Here is a 23,209-nt window from a genome sequence, read left to right on the forward strand (position 1 = left end):
TGTTTTTGGCAAATATCACTATTGATTTTATTCATTTTTATTTCTATTTTTAATTTTGATCCAAATTAGTGAAAACCAATGTCAATATTATTGTGTAATCAACTTTTATTTATCATTTTAACATCCAAATAATTCTGTTAAAAATAATATTTTTCATAAAATGAATCAAACAATAAAAAATATTTTCAATAATTTATCAAAATAATTGAAAATATTAAATTTTCTTATAAAGTATTTATATAAAAAATTTTCTTATTAAATATCAAACAAATCATTATTTTTTTTTTGACTTTTTAATAAAAATTGACTAACTTTGTCTCTTATTACAGTGGTCATGGACCCCGAGTGGCCAAGTAGTCATAAATTTTAGTTGTGTGCTCAAATTTGGTGTGTATTCCTGTGTAAATAGTGACAAAGGTAAAGAGATAGTTTTCTTGTCTAACTTGCCGTGTGGAGAACGTATAAAAGTGACTCTCTCCCAATAACCTTTCCCCTTTCCCCTTTCCCTTTTCCCTGCTGTCTAGGGCAAAAGGTGGCTCTCTAAGGGTTGCAAAACCAGAGAAATCAGCCTTGAGGTTATAATTGAGGTTGGCCCAACTAGTTATTGCATCAAGTGAGTGAAGTCAATGTTACTGACCACCAACATTTTTTACCTCATCATGGTGAAGATTAATGAACATTATTTACTGGTAACTCATACCATTCATTCCTTCAAAATAAAAAAAATTGTTAGTAATATAGAATAGTTCGATACCAGATTCTCATTTATTATAGCAGTAAAAACTAAAACAAAGTCTTTTTTATTATAAATTTAATTTTTCATCCTAAAAAATATTAAATATTTATGTTAAATATAAAATACATCGAATTCATAACTTTTACCCTAATCATTGTCAAAGTCAAGAAGGAAGAAAGAAAAGAAAACAATAAAAGGACGAAAAGAGATTTAGGTTTTGAATTGTTGTACAATAAGATAACAACAGGTACTTAATATCATCCCATAAGTCTTGTTATTAAAATTTGACTTAGAAATTTCTAAACTCAAAAATAAAGTCCAACTCTTTGATTAGATATTTTGAAGTACGGAATTACCTATATAATCCTATGATTAAAACCAAATTATCTGCTAATTTTCTACTTTATCTTGCTGTTAATTAAAAACAAAATGGAGGGTAGAAAAGGCAATTGAGAAAAAATGAAAACAAATGAAGATTTGACCCACCCACCTCTGGTCAAACTATGATGGATCATTTTTGTGTTCTTCTTTCCTTGTCAGCGACATCTGACTTTGACCGCGTCCTTTTGTTTAGAAACCTGTACTGTTAGCGTCCAATTATCCACGTGCCACCAGATCAACCACTCTCCTACCGCCACGTCAAACTCGATTCACACTTCCCCTCGATCCCCTTCATCTCTACCTACTTTTTCTTAACTTGCTATCACCACTCTGATTCAAGGATCCCTTGTTGGCTGTGGGGCCAGAAGCTAATTTTCAACGGCGCATTAGATTTTTTTTCAAATTCTTTCAACCATGCGTCATCAGCGTCCACTTGTGTACTTCCTGGTCGTTGGATCATGATATCATTTTTTCAAATTACTAAACAACCCTTACTGAACACGTGTAATTTTCTAAATATCATTTCTCATTCCTTTTTTTTTTATTGTTTTGAAAAAAACAAACATTTAGTCTTCATATTCGTTTTCGGCTCCGTCTCTCTCTTCTCTTTGATCTATTAAGAGTCAGTTTTTTTGACCAACAAAAAGAGAAAATAAAAAAAAATAAAATAAAAAATGGAAAGGGAAAAAACGCTTCACTTTTAATGCCGTTGAAAGAATCGAATTAATCAGCTTCACACTCTCTGTAGCTCAGATTTTCCGGAGTTAAAATTCGCGAAAAAGAGCTTCGATTTTCATTTTTTATATATTTATAGGAATTTTGGATTCTCCAAAGGAAACGAAAAGAGCTTTTGGATTTTCTCTCTCTCGCTCCTTCCTTCTGTTTTTTTTTTTCCTTCTGGTGTTTGGCTCATTGCGTTAGGGTTTGTAATTTTTTTTCTTTCTTTTATTTTTATTGTTGGAAATGAAATCTTCGTTTGATAAACTTCGAAGATTTGCGCTTCACAAGAACGATGCCAAGGATAAATTAGATGTTTTATCTTCGGCTCATTTGGATGAACTCGCTCAAGCAGCTCAGGTACTTTTATTTTATCTCCTTTTTCTTTTCTTTTTCTTTTTTTAATTATGTTTGAGCTTTGATTTGATTTAAATGCAGATTAATCTTATTTTATTTTCTTAATTGGGAATTGAATCCGATTCTCTTGTTTCGATTTTTGAAGTGGAGAAATGATTTGAATACCATTGGAACTGTAATTGAATCGGTTGGACCGAGTTGAGTTGAGTGGAGCGAGTTTCTACTTCTCTAATTTTCGAGAAATTAGGAATACGTGTTTGGTAATTTCTTTTTAATGGGGCAATGACATGATTTTATGGTCCATTAAGTTTAGAAGATTGTAAATTAGGAAATGTTTTATTTCTCATTAATGTTAGGAAATGTCAAATTAGTTAAGAAAATGTGAAATGCTTAAGGGTTGGAGAGCATCTAAATCTGGATTACAATATCTATGAAGAAGTTGTAGGCTTCTGTGCTTAATAAAATAGTGTATGAGCACTTAGTAGATGGGTTTAATACGATATTCTTGATAATTAAGTAGGAAAAGAGTGGAGTGTTAGATTCCGTTATGAAACTACTCATAGGCTTCAGCTGTGAAGTGCGAAAGCGTTCTGCATTTGTATTGCTATTCAATGACTAATGCTTCGTGAAGGCTGTCTTTGTCAATTTGCAAATGCGAAAGATTATAATTGGACTTTTTTTCTTCCTCTTGGATGTGTTTACAGGATATGCAAGACATGAGAAATTGCTATGATAGCTTACTTTCTGCGGCTGCAGCAACGGCAAACAGTGCATATGGTAATAATGCTGTGTGCTATGTTGTCATATTGATTGTTAGGTTTCACTGTGTTTTATCACCCTGGTATTTCTAAATTATTGGCTATGCCAAATACATTTTGGATGGTGCTTTTCCAGCCAAAAGCAACTGGTAGTTCCAGAAATAACATGAATAGGGTTTTATAAAAAATGTTTCAATATCAGCTGTGTATTTATGACTCCCTACTATGTTCAGGTTTACTGATGTGGAATTTGTATGAATTTATAGGCACATAAAATTTCATGAAAGAAATTATTGTTTATACTCTGTAGCACGATCTAGGGGTCCCTTTGCTCAAGGTGTTAGATTACGGCGAAATCAAAGAAAATTAAGCTTTATGAAACATAATGTTGAATAAATCCACTTTAACAAAATTTCTTCTTTCAGAATTCTCAGAGTCACTGCAAGAAATGGGCTCCTGTCTGCGGGAAAAAAGAGTGCTCCCTGATGATGAAGAAAGCAGTAAGTAGAATCTTTTGCTTCCCTAAGTTGCCTGCACTATTAGATCATGAATGGTGTAGGAATGTCGTGTAATATCTCACATGGAAGTTTGAGATCAAAAAGCTAAACCGCTTTACTGAATTGATCATTTCATTTGAAATATTCCTATTTGTTGAGTAAGCTGTGGATTTCATGTAGCAATAGATCTGCCAATTGGTTCAAGTAACATCTTAGAGAACTTAAGCTATGTCAGTGTCCTGTCTGAATCTCTCCTTAAGACATTAATTATGTAGTTATATTCATGGATATCCCTGCTCAACTTGCATGTGCTCATGGACACCTTTGACAGAATATCTACTTGAACATAGCAACTTTCACTGCACTGCATACAACGATGTGCCTTATTCCATGTCTTCGGCTTCACTCCTTTAGTTAAAATCATCAATCCTATCTCAGTTATTTAAAGTTTGATTCTTCTTTTATAAATATTTATCCTGCATTGTGTAATGATATCATCAAGTAACTATTTGCTTGCATACTTCACTATCAACTATTACCTATATTCTTTTGGTGGAATGGCAAGGGAGTGTCAGAAGATGGTATCTATATAGGTAATGACATTGCATTTATTTGCAGGTAGAATTTTGTTAATGTTGGGGAACTTGCAGTTTGAACTCCAGAAACTTGTGGATAACTATGTGAGTGTTAATCTTATTTGTAAATTGAACAAACTAAACTTTTCCAGCAATTTTTATATGTTGTGTTTTGGAACAATCCCTTTATTTGAACCTTTCTTGATGCTCTTTGTGTCTCAGCGTGCACATATATTGCTGACAATTACAAACCCATCAGAGTCACTTCTCAATGAGCTTAGGACTGTTGAGGTTTGCTCATCTAGATTTCTCTATTATTTAATTAGGAAATCAGAAGTTTTCAACATTATTTCTTACATGAACAGTATAACTCTTTTACCTTCATAAAAATTCCTGTAAGTCTATCATGCTTAGTGGCTTTCTCTTGTTTGCTGGTCCAGGATATGAAACGGCAGTGTGATGAAAAAAGGTACATCAATTTTCTCTGCATACTTATTTTGCTTTGATTGTGGTAAATCTTTTCTGAATTTGGTTCATGATCTTCAGAAATGTCTATGAATACATGGTAACACAACAAAAAGAAAAAGGAAGGTTAAAAGGTGGAAAAGGCGAAACTCTCACTTTGCAGCAATTGCAAACTGCTCGCGATGAATATGATGAAGTGGCAACCCTTTGTGTTTTCCGGTTGAAATCTCTGAAGCAAGGGCAATCCAGAAGTCTTCTAACACAAGCTGCCCGTCACCATGCAGCTCAGGTTTTTTCTAATTTATTACCAAAAGTTTGAAATGTCAGAAGCGTCTACCTTATCATAAGTTCAATGCTGATAACCTCCTCCTTTTTTTTATTTCTCTTTCTCTTTTGACTGCAGTTGAATTTCTTTAGGAAAGGACTTAAATCACTTGAGGCTATTGAGCCTCATGTTAGGCAGGTTACAGAACAGCAACACATTGATTACCAGTTCTCTGGCCTTGAAGATGATGATGGGGAAGATGGTGAGCTTGCCTATGACCCAAACGAAGATGGGGAATTGAGTTTTGACTATAGAGCAAATGAGAAGGGGCTTGATGTTACTTCTGCATCAAGGAATTCAATGGAGGTCAGGTTCTTATGCTACTGTAAATTTAATTCACATGTCAAGCTGTTATGGTCAATTTGTAAGTGAGAGTTGCATCCCTCAGACATTAATGGGTTGGATAAATGATGTCCAAAACTTATCTACTTGAACTTTCCATATGTCTCTGTTGTCTGTTTTCTTTCCCCTATTTTCCCCATTCTTTTATGTTTAGTGGGATTGGTTCCCTCAGCCAGAATTCCATACAAATCATAGTTTGTTTTGGCCAGTTCAGTGGTTCAATTCATTCTAGTTCTAACACAGGGGGATGATGTAATTATTATTTTTGTGACTTTTGTTCATTGAGCTTTTATCAATAACCATTTGTGGGTGTGTGTTGACACCTTCGTTTTATACCTAAAACTATGTTGGCATATTCTCCAGGTAGATGAAATAGGTCGTTTATTTCCTCAAACTTCAAAGATGGAAAATGCAGAGGTAAATCTCTGTTCATATGTTTTTGGCTGTATTTTGTGAAACAACAGGCTTTCAGAATTATGAATTTTTTAACTTTGTTAGTTTTGCTGCTTGTAATATGCCTTTTTTGAGGTGTTTTTTTTTTTATTATTGTCTGCCTGTAGGTAAACCTGGAGAAAAGCCATGGGGATATTCTGGTCTCAAGTAGGGAGCATAGAGTGGGTAGCTATTCAGCTCCCATATTTCCTGAAAGGAAGCTTGATCCAGCTGAAAGAGTAAAACAAATGCTGCAGTCATCTACCAGGAAGTCTAACACATATGTGCTTCCAACACCAAATGATTCAAAGAGTGCACTCTCTTCAAGAATAATTAGCCCAATTCCCCCCACCAGACCAACAAATGTAGCTGGACGTCCACACAATTTGTGGCATTCTTCCCCACTAGAGCAAAAGAAACATGAGAAGGATTCTGGTGATGGTCAATCAGAGTTTACCATCTGGAAATCTGAGTCTGTCTTCAAGGAGTGCAACAGTAGTAATACCTCTACACAACTACCCCCTCCTTTGTCCGAAGGACCAGTACCTACCCAGTTGGATACTTCCTCTGAAGTCAAAAAGATAAAAAGAAAAGCTGTTTCTGGTCCATTAACTAGTAAACAATTGCCAACAAAGCCTTTATCTGCGACGGGTCCCATTCCCTCTGCTGAACTTCCCCATTTAGCTTCTGCAGCATTTTCTCATTTGCCAATTCCGCAACCCTTATCACCTCCAAAAGTATCCCCAAGTGCTTCACCTCCCCTTGTCTCTTCACCTAGGATAAATGAGCTTCATGAGCTTCCAAGGCCTCCTGGTAGTTCAGCTGCCAAGCCAGCAAAATCTCCTGCCTTGATTGGTCACTCTGCTCCACTAGTCTCAAGAAATCATGAGGTTTCTACAAGTAATATTCCTTCACTGACATCAAGTGGAGCGTCTCCTCTTCCGACTCCACCTTTGGTTGTCCCTCGAAGTTTCTCTATACCCTCTAGTAATCAAAGAGCAATGGCGATTCATGTTTCCAGGCTTTTGGAGACTCCACAAGTTTCAGAGAAGGATGGAGACGTTGCATCCCCTCCATTGACGCCCATTTCCATTGGAAACATCAAAACAATACCAGGTGTTTCTGAAGTGGCATCTCATTCTGGCCAAATCAGAGGTAATCAGAGCTTGCTTCTGTTAACTTTTTCCACAAGTTAAATGTTTTACTTCAACTGCAGTTGCAAATTATAAGGGAAATCATTTTGACTTGATGCAGGTGGGAGCTGACATAAACCTTGATTCATTTCCACCGGGTCAAAATTTTCAGGTCTCAGTTATCCATAAACTTTGGCGTAGGTCTGTAAATATGACGCTTAGCGAAGTGTTTAGGTTCTCATCTCAATCTTTGCTGGCCATCTATTAGCGATGATGAGAACTAAACGCGACAAGATTTGAGTCAATGTTACATATCAACGTATATTCTTCACATGAGGAATTTTTGTACATTTTTTTTTTTTTAGTTCTTTGATGTACGCTGCTGAGGAAGCACCAAGAGGGGGAAAGGATTTGGCATTTGCATTTGTCAGGCATTTGAAAGCCTTGCCACGCAAATTCTCTTGTAGCATGAATCATGATGCCACAATAATTAGTGCATTTATATTGGATTGGAGTTGCAAGATCCACCGGTACCAAACTTTGTTTCCCTTTAGCGATCGTTCCCATCTGTTTATAGTTGGCTCTGATTAGGCTTTAATGGGTTGTTTAAGCCCATTTACGGTTGAGCTAGATGGGCTTTAATTTTTGTTTGTACTATTAATGGGCTTTCTGGCCCATTTAGCCTTGTTCCGCTCAAGTCCCTTTCTATTTGTGCCTGTAAGGAGTGTGCTGGGCCGTTTGTGGTTGGACCAATGTAGGCGGTTGCTCAAGCCTATTTATAGTTGGGTCAGGTTGTTGCAGCGGGTCACCTCTTCACTTTTAATTAAATAAATGGGTTTGAGTTTTTAATCTAGTAATATTTTATATTTATAATATTATAATTGATGGGTATTTTAAGGGGGGTGATTTTTTTTAACTCTAAAAGATAAGGTGTTTTCGAAATATCTCTCTTCTTAATTTTAAGAGTTTTTAATTAAAAAAAATATATTTAAATAAAATTACTTTTAATGAAACTTCTTTATATTCAAGTATATGTGTTGAAAAAAATATTATTTTTTACATAGAAAAAATCAATACCACTACTATGTAAAAACAACGATATAGAGGTATAAAAGCTAGCAACAAAATATTTAAATTATAATAAATAAATAAAAAAAGAAGAGCCATTATCATAATTATCTTTTCATACACACAAATGAACAAATGGAGAAAAACAAAAAGAGAAGTGGAGACAAAATATTTAAATTTTTTTGGTTTTTGATGGGTTTTTTGTTTTTCTTTTCTTTAATTGGTGGGGTTGCTACTAAAGGATCCCAAAGTCTTGATAACTACAATTTTAAGGATGTACGAGTGGTATGCAGTTGTTGCAAGACCTCCGACGAAAGGATGAATTAAAAAACTTTAAACAAATATTATTATATGTTTTGTTGAAAAAAAAATTATTACATGTCATACTTAAGGTGTTTAATTCCAAAAGTTTAAGTTTTAATGAAATATAAAGATAGAAATCAAGTTATATGTCATGTTTAAAAAATAATATTGTTATATGTCATGTTTAAAAAATGTTGTTACACTTCATGTCGAAATAAAATGTTATTACACGTCATGTTTAAGGTATTTAATTTAAGAGTTTATGTCATTGTGAAATACAAAGATAGAGATCAAGTTACAAGTCATGTTGAAAAAAAAGTTGTTACATGCCATGTTGGAAAAAAGTTATTATACTTTATATTTAAGGTATTTAACTCTAAGAGTTTATATCTTAGTGAAATACAAAAATAAAGACTAAATTACATGCCAAGTTTAAAAAAATTGTTGCATGTCATGTTAAAAATAAAAATTATTGCATGCCATATTAAAGATATTTAACTCCAACAATTTATGTTATAATGAAATACAGCGATAAAGACCAAGTTATATGTCATGTTGAAAAAATAAAAGTTATTACATGTCATGTTTAAGGGGTTTAACTTCAATAGTTTATGTTCTAATAAAATAAAAAGATAGACACTAAATTACATGCCATATTGAAAGAAAAAAAAATTTTATACATCATGTTGGAAAAAAAAAATTATTACATGCTATGTTTAAGGTGTTTAACTCTAATGTTTTAATAAAATACAAAGATAGAGACCAAATTACATGTTATATTAAAAAAAATTATTACATATCATGTTAAAAATAAAATTATTACACATCATGTTAAAAATCAAGAAAAGAAATTGTGATAAATGGTTTAATTTATCCGAAATAGTTTCAAAAACAATTTTATAAAGTCATGATAAAAATTAAGTAAAAATAACTAACTTCTATTTTTGAAATAATTTTATGAGATTGACCATTTCTCACAATTTTCTTTATTTTAAACTTGGTGATTTATTGTGTTTTTTAGTTCAAACTATTATGAATATATATATATATATATATATACATATATATATATATTTATATTTATTAATAAATATTACATTTTTATTTTAAAAATATATATAAACACTAAAATTTAGAAAAAAATAACATTTTATTATTTAAGCAATAAAAAATTATCAATAAGTTCCTAGTTCAGCATGACTTGTTGTTTTATCAAAAATACTTTGGTAAAATTTGTTAACTAATTAATATATCCCTACAAATATCTGTTCCAAATAAATAAATAAATAAATTAAAATACTTGTAATTCTTTATGGATAAAACTCCAATGACAGGTTCTGGACCCAAAAACAAAAAAAAAAAAAGAAAATCCAAAGGTAGGCAGAGAGCAGAGCAGAAAGCTGATTTTGCTTCCATGGAGATGGCAACTATTCTTCACTCTTCTCTCCCTAGTCTCCCATTCCACAATCCTGTTTTGCACCCAAAATTCCCACACTCTTTCTCCACAAAAATCGACCGACGGACTTCTCTTTTCTCTCAAAGTCTCACAATTTCTCGTCCTCCCCCTCGAAAATCTCTCTCCACCAACTGCTCTGTCTCTGATGACACAGCTTTCAGTGAGTTCAATCCCCCCCCCCATAAACAAAATATGCTCCTTTTACTAGATTTTGTAGCAACCCATTTCATTAAATTATCTTGGTTTTGAATTTTTCGTGGCTTTTGGTAGCTTTTGTTAAGTTCATGGAACTATTGCTGGATTGAATTATGCTTGCTATTATGTGGAGATTGTATGTGAAATAGTTGGGTTTTGGTAATGCAAATGGAATTAGATTGTTGGTTAATTTCAATTTCGATACTTTGCTTACTAGTTTAGTTTGTCCTTTCTCATTTGTTTCATGCTTTGCTGTCGTCTGATTTTCAGCAACAAAGGTTGCTACTGTGGATCCCTCTATTGCTTTGAAGGTCAGATTTTATTATGTTATATGTCTGCATTTTATTATTCTGGAGAAAAAAAGGGGGAGAAATTTAAGAAAATTGCAATTGTTTTACTCCTTTCACCTTGTTTTGAGATTAAAGTTTTGAACTTGGGTTGAGTTGGATGAAAGACAACTCATTTAAGAAGAACTTTGAAAGGATCCAAATTTATAGCACAATTCTAAATCTTGGATTTTTATTTTAAAAAAATGGAATTACTTTGGTGATTTTCTTGTGGTTTGAAGTGCTCATTTTAACTGTTCAGTCTAATTCAGAAGAAAGCAATGGATATATCCGCTGATCTGAGAGGAACTTCTATATTTCTTGTGGGTAAGCATCTTCTTAATGCTGAGAAATGAATTTGAACTCCTTAATCCAATAGCATTTGGTTCTAATTCATGTTTTCTGATTATTTATTTGACATTAAAAGGGATGAACAACTCCATTAAATCCAGTTTGGGGAAACTGCTAGCAGATTTATTACGATATTATTACTTTGATAGGTATGTTATACTCTTGTTACTGAATGATCAGGGATAGCTTTTATAATTCAAGATGTATTACCTTAACTTGTTTTTGGGTTCTTCTATATCTAGTGATGCTTTGGTCTCGGAAGCTGCTGGGGGTGAATCTGCTGCCATATCCTTAAAGGAGAGTGATGAGAAAGGATTCCGGGGGTCTGAGGTTTCTCTTTTCTTGTTTGCTATATCTATGTGTTAATTAACAATGCAAATTTGTCTGTTAATAGGATTGGTAAATCAGTTTTCAATCTACTGAAGGCATTCTTTAGTAAAATGCTCCTGAGCGTTGATTAATACATAATAATCTGGCTTATATTCATTTTTAAATATTGCTGCAGACTGAAGTTCTGAAGCAGTTATCATCCATGGGTAGACTAGTGGTGTGTGCTGGTGATGGTGCAGTTCAAAGTTCAACTAATTTGTATGACTGTCATTGCACCATTTGTGGAATTAATTGTTTCTCTCAGTTTGTATTAGTTCTTTGTTTTATCTGACTTTATCTTAACTATAAATAGGGCACTTCTAAGGTATGGCATCTCGATATGGGTTGATGTGCCCTTGGACATGGTAGCCAAGGGAATAATTGAAAAGAAGAGTCAACTTTTGTCATCAGAAATAGTGAATTCTGGATCTTATTCTGAGGTTTAGCCTTTGATCTAATATTTCAATTGTACCACCTTTCCATTCTTCCTCACAACTGTACTTTAAAGAGGCTGCTTTGTTTAAACTCTCACATTCTATCTGGCATCTGCTTCTCGCCGATTGCTGATGGTTCTTAACTGATGATAGGTTTTGTCCCAGCTAACAGCTCTTTATGAAGACATGAGAAGTGGATATGCCACGGCTGATGCAACTGTTTCCATTCAAAGTAAATCCCTGTGATTTTTGTTTCTTTTATGCCATAAACCATATAGTCTTGGTTCTAACAGCTTCTTCTTAGCAGAAGTAGCATATCAGCTAGGTTACGAGGACATGGATGTAGTGTCAAAAGAAGACATTACTATGGAGGTGGAGAAACCTACATGCAAACATTTTTAACCCTTCTTTTTGGCATTAAATATAGTTTTTAAGTTACTAATAACGGAGCTTTCTGTTTTATTTTCTGTGATATTTTCAGGTTCTCAAGGAGATAGAGAGACTTACAAGAGTAAAAAAGATGATGGAAGAAGCAGCTAGACCATTTTAACCAACAGGGAATATGTTTTCATCACTCATAATGTTTTCTACGCAACTTACCTCATAAAATTTTTGTATGAACAGATTTTGCTGCGGTGTTTGTCTTTGGTACTCTTTTAAACTCATTTTTTTAGCTTGTTACAGTTTAGGTTTAAAGTTTAGAAGATGCTATGATGATCTGTATAGATAAACATGCCAGAAGACTACAGGGTGATTTGTTCATATTACAATGGTCCATGGCAATCTGCAAGGCAATGCTACTATCATGTCTGTTGCCATGAACCATTGTAGAATTGAAGTACTGTATGCTGTATTTTTCTCCAATTTGAACCCAATTCTCTGTACTGCACTAATCGCAATGAAATGCATTGTGTGAACCTAATTTCTAGCAGGACGGTAGTTCACAGGTAAAGTGCATGGTCTCCATTTGTGAGAAGCCTCTTGCTTGAAGCTAATCTTAGAACAAATGATGGGCAAATATGGGTTGAGAACTCAAAATGATGTTCGTAGACTTGCTGCCATTTGCAAGCGTCTCATACAACTTGTAAAGATCCATGAAGAGAAACATCAAACAGATAGAATTGTTATAGAATTGTTTCATCCCAAGCCAAGAATTAGAAGCTTTAATGAACTTCAACAATATGATAACAGCTATTGGGAAGTTCTGGTCACCAATATTCTGACAGAACAACTAAATTTTGGTAAGTCAAGCAGCTCTAGAAAGTGAGAATTGAGTTACGTGATGGGCATGCATCAAGCTTCCATAGCACCTAACTGATACCAAGTCTGGGGTACCTAGGCCATAATTTTCCTCCAATTTTTAGCTTCATTTCACGTTTATTTTTCCTATAACCTTTCATCCAGATAAGCCTTCACACTTTTGTTATGCCACCATGCGAGAATGCCTAAAAAGCAGCAAAAGTACTGTTTCTATGCATCTTTTTATTTTTCATTTTTTTTCAAAATTTATATTTCTGTGATTGTGGTTAGGTAGAACTTGGAAGAAGAAAGTAGGCTGCTATTTACAATTACCATCACAAACCGAGTAGATGACTCATTGACCCCCACACCATCCTGTCTCCTCTGGTTGGGGAGCCTCGAACCAACAACACACAGATGGGTCTCTTGTCTTTATGCCACGTGTTATAGAGAATTCTATTCGTGTTGGCAGGTGTTAGCAAGTTCATGACTGTTGCCGCCTCGTTGCTCAAATGCCTATACTACATGATCATGACCCCATTCTCAAATTTTCAAACAAGCAATAGTTTGAAAATTCAGTTTGCCTGGAAAGAAAACAAAAGAAAAGAAGAAGAAATGAGGGTAGAAAGAATTTGGTAAAGGTAGAATGAAGATCTGAATCAAGATACATGCAAGACAAAAGGGTAATAGAACAAAAATGAAGAGAAAAATCAAAGGTAAAAAGGCAGGCAAATTTGGTGGGTGGGGTATCTAGAATTGCATAATACAATTTTCTAGTAGTAATAGAAACTAGAAAGGGTCAAACAGCCATCTTGTAACTATGGGTTCCAGGGTGCCCTCCAGCTACCTAGTTGGTTGGACCTTTGGATTTTGATGGTACAAGGCCAACTTGGGTGTCTTAAGTTGAACTTGCATCAAACATAGGATTAATAAAATTCCCATGTTGTGCTTAAAAAATCTAATCAAATTAGCTACAAGGTCACCCATTTTTGACAGAAAATTCCCAGTCAAAACTTACTTTGTGGTGGGTTCCTTAATAAAGAAAAGAACAAAAGAGAAAAAAAAAAAAAAAGAAGGAACATGATTCCATGTCCTAACTGCACACCATTGCGTCCTAAGTTAAGCTAACCAAAAATATCATAAATCTCCCAATGTATTGAAATTCATGGTATTAATTATAAATTAAAATATTATCATAAATAGTATTAACTAATATATTTTTTAATATTGAAATTTGTTATATCAACTATGGACTATGGCATTCGATAAAATTTTAAAAGTATTAAAAATATCTGAATCTTTTTAATAATTTGAATAATGGATAAGTATAACATCTTAAACCATGGTAAAAACAATTATACACACAAAAAGATGAAAAAGATCATAAATAAATTGCAAAAAGTAAAAAAAAGTAAAAACAGAAAGATAAAAAAAGGAATTTCCCTCCTGAATTTCTTTACAATTGGAAATTTCCCAAAAGCTGAGAACAGAAAAGAAGAAAAGTAAAAAGAAGGTTTTGGGTTCAAATTAATTACAGCAATAAAATTAAAAAATAATAATAAGAGAAATATAAAAGAGAGCAAAAATAGGGGATTATTGTAAAGAGGATGGTAAATTCCATTTTACTTCAAACTTTGATTTATTTTTTTATTTTTTATTTTTATGTTTTGGGATTATAAGCAGAGTCCAGAGAGACATGGGTGTCATTCTCCCACTCACATTCTCAACATTGCCTTCCCTTTCTTTTTCTCCTCCTCTTCCTTCCCCTAAAAGACGCAAAAGAAGAAAATTTTTGACATTAAAGCTTCCATTTTTAATTTAAATCACAATTAAAGTTTCAATTTTTTGTTGTTTTGAATAATAAAAGTTCAATCTTTTTACTTACTCTTCCATTTTAATTGGGTAGATAAAACATTATCTATTCATGAGCAGATCATTCAAATGATTTATCTAGCAGAGTCCTTGATCACAACCTTTTCTTATTGGTGCGTCTATTAATCACTTTAATCTGTTGATTATTTCTTTGCATATATATTTTTTGTCTTTTTGATTCAGAATTCTGCTGATCAAGATTGGGTTTTCTTTAATTTATCTGCTTTTTTTTAACTTGGTGAATTTATATATTTATTGCTGATGTTTATAACTTAATAAGCTTTGCTTCTGGTTGATGCTGGTGAATGTGTGCCGTGAAAGCAACCCAGTTTCAGTGGTGTCAAGGAATCAATTTAAGCCTTTACGGGCTTTATTTTTTTTTGTTTGTCATTCGTTAGTTTGTTTATGTTTTGGTCGAAAACAAATTCTGGGTTTTCAGTTTTCAAGTATGCTTTTCATTTGGATCCATGGTTGATGGGAATTTTTCTTGATTTTGAGGTTATTTAGTTGTTTTTTTTTTTTTTTGCTCTCATTTTGGTTTTAAAATTGGATACTTTTCTGTTGATTCATTTATGTTGATCGAAGGAGCTGTTTAAGGAACATTGCATTTGTCTCATCTCAGTCTTCATCGCCTTGTTTATCTCTTTATGGAATAGTGTTGTTCGATTGTAGAGTTTTAAACCTATGTGGGATTAAATTAGTACTTGATGGAGTCTAATTTGGTACCCTGCTCAATGCATAAGCTAAGTTTTGACGGTTTTGATCTTTCTTTTTTTCTTGTTCGGCTAATTTATTTTATTGGAAATTCCCAGCAGGCAATTGTGGTGATTATCTTTGTTAGCAACATGAATTCTTTGTGCTTTGTCACTTGCTGGTTTGGAGGTCAGAAGATCTGTGCTACTCATTATCGATGGATAGTTAATTTGTTTTTGGCTTTCTCAATGGAGGCTCGTAAGCGAATTGCAGCTGAAATGTGGATGCCATTAGTAGATACATAGTACTATGTGTTCTTAGGAGCTAGTTTTGTTGGAACCATTTCATTGCTTCTTAGTGACACTGTTAGGATTAGGAGACTTGAATCGCATTATCTGTTATATTGTAGATGGAATTTTGATCAATTAGAACTGATTAGAAAATTCTGAATTGTATTAAAGTAGTAAAGGCAAACTCGAGTGAGTAAGGAAGAGGAAGGATAACTTATTTAGCTCCATTTGGATTAACTCGGTAGACCATTCTCTGCAATTTTAGCAATGGGGTTGCCACAAGTTTCCTCAGATGATAGTGCTGAGGAAGGTGAAGCTGCCTCTGTGGGTGCTTTTTTGCAAAGTCCACCACGGTTTGCAGGTGTCAGCACCTGTGATTTAGATGGAATGCAGAGAGGAAGTTTGAGCCAGAGTATTGGGGATTCTTTGTGTTCTTCACTAGGAGATTTTCAAAGGAAAACGTCTTTGGAGCTTTCAAAGTTCTCAGATGATACTATCAGAATTGAAGGGAAAATGAATGCTTCATCCAATGCTCGTGGACTGAAGATTGGCTCTGCCAATGTGGTTGGATCTTTTGCCACTCCTAGAAGTGAACAGAAAGCCCGAAACCCTGTTTCTAGGATTGTGGGTTTTGAATCACATGGAACAAGTAAGGTAGTAGAGGGAGTTTCTAGTGATCATGTTCAGTCTTCTGCTATTGGTGTTAGAGTTAATGAAACAGAGTCCAGTGGGTCATTAGTCAGGAAACGATTACTGTCACCATTAAATAGCATGCTTTTCTCGGATCAATTTAACGGTGACCCTCTGGACATTAGCTACAGCAGAACACAGATAAACTCCTCTTCCTTAGCTCATAAGCATTCGGACTCTGTGTCACAAGACAATAAGAAAGCAAATATTGGCAGCAAAATGAATTTCACTACATCATCCTGGTCCTTATCTAGCTGCTTGGAACATAGAAACATTTCAAATGACAAAGCTGGAACTGCATCTATATTTTTCACAGATGGTCCTTTGCTGGAAAACAAGGAACCACACCTTTCTCGTAATTTCTTATCCTCGCCTGGGTTTGATCAATTCCGAGAATCAACTAAGGTAAGGTCTCAAAGTGGAGCAATAACTGTATCCCCCCAATTGGCAACCTCACCTCCTGTTTCTTTATCACCACTTGGTCCAAAGTTCAGTGAGAGGATGACAGCTGCAGGAGGTTATGGGAATCTTAAAAGCGATATAGATGATTGTTATTCAACCTTAAGGAATAAAGAACAAACAGTTGAAAGGTTTGACTCTGGTATTATGTTTGCCCCTGAAGAAGAGGAGTTTGAGATTACAAGCAGATCATTTGAAGATATTGGTTTCTTGCACAAAGAGTTTTGCCCTTCTTCTCTGGAAAGTGCTGCTGGATTGAGCTGGCCTCTGTATCAAGAATCAGCCCCCACATCTCCATGTATGAGATTCATCAAAGGTTTGAGTGGACTTCCTGTTAGAAGATCCTTGGTTGGTTCATTTGAGGAGTCCCTATTGTCTGGAAGGTTCTTTTCTGGAAAACTCAGTCAGGTTAGTTGTAATGTTAAGTTGGATTACCTTGTTCTATTCTGAATTTGTGGCAGACATTGTTATTCACAGATGTCTGCATCACTCATTTGCTTGCTCTTATGTCTTCTATGCATAGAGGATTGATGGTTTTCTAGCTGTTCTAAGCATAACTGGTGGGACCTTCTCACCACAAGCACAGAAACTTCCATTTTCAGTAACCAGTGTGGATGGAGATTGCATTTTACTCTATTATGCATCCATAGATCTTTCAAGGAATTCGTTGTCAAATAAGTGCCGGGATCAGAAGTTGGTTAGAGGCCTTAGCAATGATGGATCACATCCTGTAAGAAGCCGGCTGCGTATTCCTATGAAAGGACGCATACAATTGGTATATGCTTCTCTCAAACTTGAAGCTTTGGTCCAGTTCTACAGCATGATATCATCTCTCTGAACTCAAATATGACCATTCTAATTGACCAAAAAGGCCTGCCACTGATTTGTAGTCTTTGCCTGGCATTTTTTTCACTCTAGTTAGGATTTGCATGTAAAACCTTGTTCAGCCCAGGTTAATATGACATCCTTCATGGGATTTTGGTATCCTAGTGGCCCATTCTTTTTGCTTTTTTCTTTTCCTAACTAATTTGTTTTAGGACCTTCTAAAATTGCATTCGGCTATGGACTTTATATGATATCCTTATCCTGTCTAGAGTATTATGTCAGAAATGGGTTTCATATCTCCTTGCTTGGTTGATATGCAGGTTCTTAGCAATCCAGAGAAAACACCTCTTCATACTTTCCTTTGCAACTATGATCTGAGTGACATGCCAGCTGGTACCAAGGTAATATTAATTTTAATCAGCGTTGTCTTTATATCTTGGTTAGCCATTTGAGAGTTTCGAATGTTACTCTAGTGATATAAATCTTACTTTACTAAATCTGTGCACTTTACAGACTATCATTATTCCATAAATATGCTTGACTAAAATGCAGTGAAAGGGTTGAATTTTCAGTTTTGTTTTGTTATTCAGTTGCTGTCATGGGTGGCTATTTGTTCTTTAGATGTTTGTGCTTCGCATAATGGGTGCAATTCTGGTGAAAATACTGAATGTCTTAGGACACTGCCATTTAGTTTCATTCTTCTAATCATATATCTGCTTGTACAATTCAGTTTGATGAAGTTTCTAATTATAAGCTCTTTCCCCTTGTTCAAATCAAAGTAGACATTCTTGCGCCAGAAGGTTACCCTAGCATCTTCTGTTCCAAATTCTGCAGAGCTGAAACGGGGGCAGATAAGTTCTGACAGCAAAGTCCAAGACAAGGTGAGGTCAACCTCACAGAAAAATTCTCCTTTATGCTATAACAGAGATGGAATGGACAGTAGTGAAGTTAAAGGCAGTGAAGGCTCTGATTTACCAGAATCAATACAAATGACTGGCTGCAACAATGACCAATGCAAGGACTACACCTGCATTGATGCATTTCACGAAACTGACCGGAAACATTCCCATGGTTGTGCTAAGATCAATGAAAATACTAACGGTGCTGGTTCTCTGCGCTATGCTCTTCATCTCCGATTTCTATGCCCTTCCCCTAAAAAATGTTCAAAGTCATTTCAGAGATGTAAATCTGATCCTGGGTCAGTGCCACAAAAGGTTGGCTCTGACAAGGATGGGGATCGGAGATTCTATTTATACAATGACTTGAGAGTGGTGTTCCCTCAACGCCATTCAGATGCTGATGAGGGCAAGGTATGTAATTTACACTTTCTTTGTATTTATATAGATACTAACTCTCTAGCAGGTTCTTTAGATTTTACAGTTTCCCCATCTGTCTAATGAGGTTGTTGCTGTCTGATGGCAGTTGAACGTGGAATACCATTATCCAGAAGATCCAAGATACTTCCATATCAGCAACTGAAACATCTAATTTACATCGCAAAAGCATGCTTTCTTTGGCCGACTTTGTACATAGTTATCACATGTTTCATTTCAGTCATCTCATCTCGAAATGGCACTAACCCTGAATGACCTGTATATACCATTACTCCCTAATAATTTGATGGGTTAAAAACTGTTAAAACTGCCTTCCTGGCTTTGTTGAAAACAGTGAATATTTTTCCGTTCTCCGGAAAGAACTTCCATGCAGCAAAAGAGGAAAAACTTTCTGGACTAGACATAGGAATTGAAGCAGAACAAAAACCTCCTCCGTGATAGGAGTGAAAGAGAAAAGAAGGGAAACTATAGATAGCGGGAAAAAAGCAGTGCCTGAAAGGCCAAGTCATCGGAGAAGTATTTGGGCTTCCTGAGTCCACTGACCAATCTGCCAGTTGTCCATGCCATGTCGGATGAAATGAAGCCCAAGTTCCACAATGCTTCCAAAGGCCTGTTCACTGTCTTGGGCACTGGGTAACAGGCCGTGTCTGGTGTAAATCATATCTTAGCAACAACTCTGACAAAATGAACCAAGCTGGTCTACGTCTGGATTTATCATGCAACCGTCCTTCTGAACCCCAATTCCTTGGAGATCAATACCATAACCATAATCTTTTTCGATTGTACAAGCTTGCTAACAATTTCCTTATGAACTGAACAGAATTAGATGTATTCGTATGTTTACCCTGGAAGCAATTCTTCTTTCTGAAAAAGTAACAAGTCGTTCTGGTTGCATACCCTTTCCAATAGTCTACTCCAGAAAATAGCAAATTTTATCTTGGATTTAGGTGACAGAATTTAGGGGGGACTCTACCTCCTAGATGTCATTCCAAGTTTCTGTCTCTTCCTTTTTGTTTTCTTTTTTTTTGTATAAGGTTGCTTGGATCGTCTAACTTGTAGTCCTTGTAGACTCCAAATGGATTTTGATCAAGTGCATGGCATTAAGGGGGAAAAGAAAGCTAACATATGGAGTTAAAAGAAAAAAAAAAGGATTATCCCAGAAGATTGAAGAGATATCACAACACAGTACAATGTGGCAGCATCACTCGAAAAGTAACACAGAAAGTTCAAAAAATGGATTGGACTTTGCTGTGCTTTCGAATCTCTAAGCTAACCTAGAACAGCCCTTTAAAGGGAAACCCCAATAACCCTAACCCACTGGAGAGTTGGGGCTCTCTCAAAATCTCTGGTTTTTGGTGCTGGAGCCTATCGGTCGGAGGCTCTCACTAGCCAAAGCCATATATACTCAAGACTAAGCTTAAATATCAAGTGTCAATCTCAATCTCTCACGTTCACATCCACTCAGTGAATGGCCAAAGAACCCTTTCCACAATACTCCCATTTCATGCATTGCACAGGGAATCTCTTTCACACACACTCTCTCTCTTTCTCTGTTTGATGATTGGCTGATTGAGTCTCCACCAATCATACCCTTCGAACGTGTCCCTATCCTTGCCTAAACTGAGGGAGGATTCCAGGGCTCTGTGCTGAGCTGTTTACAGAAACTAACAAAGAGGGAGTGGGAGATTTGGGGCAGTCACTGACATAACAAGGAAGGAGGGACGTGTTGCCACTTGCTGTCCTTTATTCCCATCCAAAAATCCCACTTTCCTTTTTTCCCATTCTGCCCATATTTCTCTCCTGCTTCCCTTATTATTTTTCTTTTTTGAATTTTAAACTGAAAAAAAAAAAGGGAATTGTACAGGTACTACAACAAACTAGGCCAATGTTCAAATTTGAGAGGGTAGATGGTTCTCTGTTAGAGTCAGAATGGCTGTTGATTATTTGTTCTTGTTATTGATTGGACAAGGTGGCCCTTCCATTGTGAATTGTGAATCATAGGCCTTACACGTATCATATCTTGCCATGGGAGATGAGGTCATCTGCCCTTTGCATGGGAGGGTCATAGTGAGTCCCATGCCCAGAACTCCCCTCAGCAAGGCAATCAGGAAACTGATATGGGCACTGCCATTGTACCAGCTGAAATATATATATATATATAGCACTATAGTATTACATACTAGTAGTAAAAGAAAAATACATTATAAAAAAAAAGGTTGCCAAGAATTATTTTTGAAGAAAGGTGTTTGACAGTTGACAGATTATAACTTTCCCTAGACTTGACTATGACTTGAATCAAGAATCCTTTAACCCAAACAAAAAAATATATCAAGAACCTGCCAATGATCTTTGGAATGATAAATGCTGAATCAAAAAGGATGGTTTTAAACCTAATGCTTACATACTGTGAGAGAAAAAACACATTAAACTGTGTGCTAGATTCTAGTTTATGGGGGTCTTAGCTAGAATATAGGCAGCAATCTCACTCTGGCTCAAATGACTTTACTTTGCATCATTAACTATAAAGAGTTAGGCTTCAACAGCCATTTTTCCATAATGGTGATGAATATCAGTTACTATCTGCCAATCAATCACAATTGAAAAAGCCAAAATAAAAGAGAGAGAGAGAGAGATGATGGTCAAAGGTTATATCCATCAACAAATGTCTCAGGCATCACATCTGACGGTCTAAATCATTACTTTTTTTCCTTCATATCTCTATTCTTTCACATGGTTGTAAACCTTAATCTTGATTGAAGTTTTCACTGAGTCTGATTAGGGAGTTTAACAAAGAACCAGACTTTGATTTTAGATGTCCATGCATATCAAATTTGTTGTATTGAATATATGTTTTGCATGCATCTAGGTTACTAGCAGATTAAGAAATTTCAGAACCAGAGGGGTAATTTTGTCCTTAAACTCTATACCAATCATCGCATATCTGGTAACCTGTGTAGATGAATACAAACAAAACCTTAAACCCCATATAAAACCTGACTCCCCCCCACTCCCCCCCTTCATCCACCTCATTCCCTCTCTGTTTCTTTTTTTTCCATTGTTTTCACTCTCTGCAACTTCCATGGCAGACCCCTCGATGTACAACTTCTTCAACCAGCCTTCTTCAGCTCCAAAACCCACCAAGAAACAGCCCCAAAGAGCTTCCCCATCTGCTCCTACGAGGCTTTTCCAATGCCTTTACTGTCCAAGAAAGTTCTACACTTCTCAAGCTCTTGGAGGTCACCAAAATGCTCACAAGCGTGAACGTGCCGCAGCTCGAAGAAAGTTCCCCGTTGATCAGCCCCAACAGTTCAACCTCCACTCACAGAACCCATATACCCGCTTCCCTGCTGAGCCCCCTATGGACCACCCTGGTGCACCGTATCTTGACCAGTGGCTCGAGCCCTTCCATTCCCACCTTCCCTCAGGTGGGTTGGTTTCTCAGGGCTTTTCTGGTGTTTCTTCACCTGAGACTTTCTCTCCATCCACTGATGTTGATGACTCTGCAAATGTTGACCTCACTCTCCGTCTATAAACCTAGTTTTCTTGCCCTTTTATCTCTTCATTTCATTGTTATTTAACTTTCTTTTTCTTTTTGAAAAGTAACAATGTAGCTTCGGTGGGTTCTTCATGATCCTCCAAGTAAGCTTACCTGAGAGTTAAAGAAAAAAGAAGAGGGTTTTGAGGGTGGATGGTTACTTTAAAACGTTTCAGCTCTGGGGGGGTTTGAGTTCAAAGTTCGTTCAGGATTTCTTATTTTCTGAATGGATATTTTTGTTATGTTTTCTTGAGTTAAAAGTTGTGATGTTGATGTTCTTAGTCCCTCTGTTGATAGTAACTTGCATGATGATGATGGCTAATTAATGCTTGCTTATCATTTTTTCTCTCACTTCCTCCCTGACATATTTTAATCTGAAATGGTAATCTGAGAACTTCCGTTTCATGTTTGTAATTCATCTGCTCCAGGGTTCAAGAGTTAGGATATCCAAGATCCAACTCTTTGCCATTTCCATTTTAATTCCTTGCTAGGGCAGAAAATGCAGCACCTGGCTACATATATACATATATATATATATATATATATACACATATATATATGTATATACATATATATGGTTTATTGCTCTTGAAAATTGGTTTAAAAAAGGGGTCTTAACTTTTGCTTGACCTCTGTACTGATCAGACTGCTATCCCTCCTAACTTGAACAGAAATTTTTCATTTTAGTTTTTTCCTTTCCTTTTTGGACTGACATTTTTTTTTCTCAATCATCATCATCACTGTTAGGTCACCGTTTTGGACAGTGGTGATGGAATGTGAAATGGATTAGTTTGATAGTTTTTCTATCACTATTGATTTAGATAAAAGCTTGATAATTATTTAATGGATGGATTGGTAGTTGCTAGTTTATGAGTGATTGAATAAGAACTGATCCAGAAGCTAAAAGTTAAAAGAGTCTGATGAAGTTTGCATCAACTCATTAAAAAAAAGTGTGGGGGAATACCCTAATCACTCAGAATGGAAATTTCCTTGCTTTTCTGCATTAGAACAAACTCTCAATGCATTCTTCTCCTAAAAATGTCTCCTAAGGA

At 35.5% G+C, this 23,209-nt stretch overlaps 4 protein-coding genes across 6 annotated transcripts; all 4 read left to right on the forward strand.

Annotated features, from left to right (window-relative positions):
• The first annotated feature begins 1,737 nt into the window (after positions 1-1,737).
• On the forward strand, positions 1,738-7,571 carry LOC18601082 (hydroxyproline-rich glycoprotein family protein). The gene is made up of 11 exons (XM_007031898.3): positions 1,738-2,194; positions 2,896-2,968; positions 3,375-3,449; positions 4,065-4,126; positions 4,244-4,312; positions 4,462-4,490; positions 4,568-4,775; positions 4,890-5,117; positions 5,517-5,570; positions 5,714-6,740; positions 6,840-7,571. Exons 1-11 carry the CDS (start codon positions 2,081-2,083, stop codon positions 6,848-6,850), a joined length of 1,950 nt encoding a protein of 649 aa, XP_007031960.2. The 5' UTR covers positions 1,738-2,080; the 3' UTR covers positions 6,851-7,571.
• A 1,855-nt stretch (positions 7,572-9,426) lies between these two features.
• Positions 9,427-12,151, forward strand: SKL1 (shikimate kinase like 1). 2 transcript variants are annotated; one of them, XM_007031899.3, is made up of 10 exons: positions 9,427-9,705; positions 10,011-10,051; positions 10,339-10,393; positions 10,494-10,566; positions 10,660-10,747; positions 10,923-11,005; positions 11,100-11,226; positions 11,374-11,452; positions 11,528-11,592; positions 11,702-12,151. In XM_007031899.3, exons 1-10 carry the CDS (start codon positions 9,504-9,506, stop codon positions 11,768-11,770), a joined length of 882 nt encoding a protein of 293 aa, XP_007031961.1. In that variant the 5' UTR covers positions 9,427-9,503; the 3' UTR covers positions 11,771-12,151. The 2 variants fall into 2 exon arrangements, with proteins under 2 accessions (XP_007031961.1, XP_007031963.1); XM_007031901.3 differs by having other exon boundaries at positions 11,386-11,452.
• A 1,991-nt stretch (positions 12,152-14,142) lies between these two features.
• Positions 14,143-18,973, forward strand: LOC18601084 (meiosis chromosome segregation family protein). 2 transcript variants are annotated; one of them, XM_007031902.3, is made up of 6 exons: positions 14,143-14,444; positions 15,144-16,871; positions 16,987-17,238; positions 17,609-17,689; positions 18,071-18,598; positions 18,711-18,973. In XM_007031902.3, exons 2-6 carry the CDS (start codon positions 15,582-15,584, stop codon positions 18,765-18,767), a joined length of 2,208 nt encoding a protein of 735 aa, XP_007031964.2. In that variant the 5' UTR covers positions 14,143-14,444; positions 15,144-15,581; the 3' UTR covers positions 18,768-18,973. The 2 variants fall into 2 exon arrangements, with proteins under 2 accessions (XP_007031964.2, XP_017975080.1); XM_018119591.2 differs by having other exon boundaries at positions 15,147-16,871.
• A 2,719-nt stretch (positions 18,974-21,692) lies between these two features.
• Positions 21,693-22,268, forward strand: KNU (C2H2 and C2HC zinc fingers superfamily protein). The gene has a single exon (XM_018119670.2). It carries the CDS (start codon positions 21,702-21,704, stop codon positions 22,152-22,154), a length of 453 nt encoding a protein of 150 aa, XP_017975159.1. The 5' UTR covers positions 21,693-21,701; the 3' UTR covers positions 22,155-22,268.
• Positions 22,269-23,209: the final 941 nt, after the last annotated feature.

Source organism: Theobroma cacao, chromosome 4 (assembly GCF_053813885.1).
Source record: "Theobroma cacao isolate CCN51 chromosome 4, ASM5381388v1, whole genome shotgun sequence".
NCBI classification, from domain to species: Eukaryota; Viridiplantae; Streptophyta; class Magnoliopsida; order Malvales; family Malvaceae; genus Theobroma; species Theobroma cacao.

Bases quoted from the DNA above. Each gene is read 5' to 3' on its own strand.
- LOC18601082 (XM_007031898.3), top strand. From the start codon at position 2,081: ATGAAATCTTCGTTTGATAAACTTCGAAGATTTGCGCTTCACAAGAAC. The intron at 2,195-2,895 runs GTACTTTTATTT...ATGTGTTTACAG, and splicing joins AACTCGCTCAAGCAGCTCAG to GATATGCAAGACATGAGAAA. The intron at 5,118-5,516 runs GTCAGGTTCTTA...CATATTCTCCAG, and splicing joins CATCAAGGAATTCAATGGAG to GTAGATGAAATAGGTCGTTT.
- SKL1 (XM_007031899.3), top strand. From the start codon at position 9,504: ATGGAGATGGCAACTATTCTTCACTCTTCTCTCCCTAGTCTCCCATTC. The intron at 10,052-10,338 runs GTCAGATTTTAT...AGTCTAATTCAG, and splicing joins ATCCCTCTATTGCTTTGAAG to AAGAAAGCAATGGATATATC. The intron at 11,453-11,527 runs GTAAATCCCTGT...TCTTCTTAGCAG, and splicing joins TGCAACTGTTTCCATTCAAA to AAGTAGCATATCAGCTAGGT.
- LOC18601084 (XM_007031902.3), top strand. From the start codon at position 15,582: ATGGGGTTGCCACAAGTTTCCTCAGATGATAGTGCTGAGGAAGGTGAA. The intron at 17,239-17,608 runs GTATATGCTTCT...GTTGATATGCAG, and splicing joins TGAAAGGACGCATACAATTG to GTTCTTAGCAATCCAGAGAA. The intron at 17,690-18,070 runs GTAATATTAATT...AAATCAAAGTAG, and splicing joins ACATGCCAGCTGGTACCAAG to ACATTCTTGCGCCAGAAGGT.
- KNU (XM_018119670.2), top strand. From the start codon at position 21,702: ATGGCAGACCCCTCGATGTACAACTTCTTCAACCAGCCTTCTTCAGCT.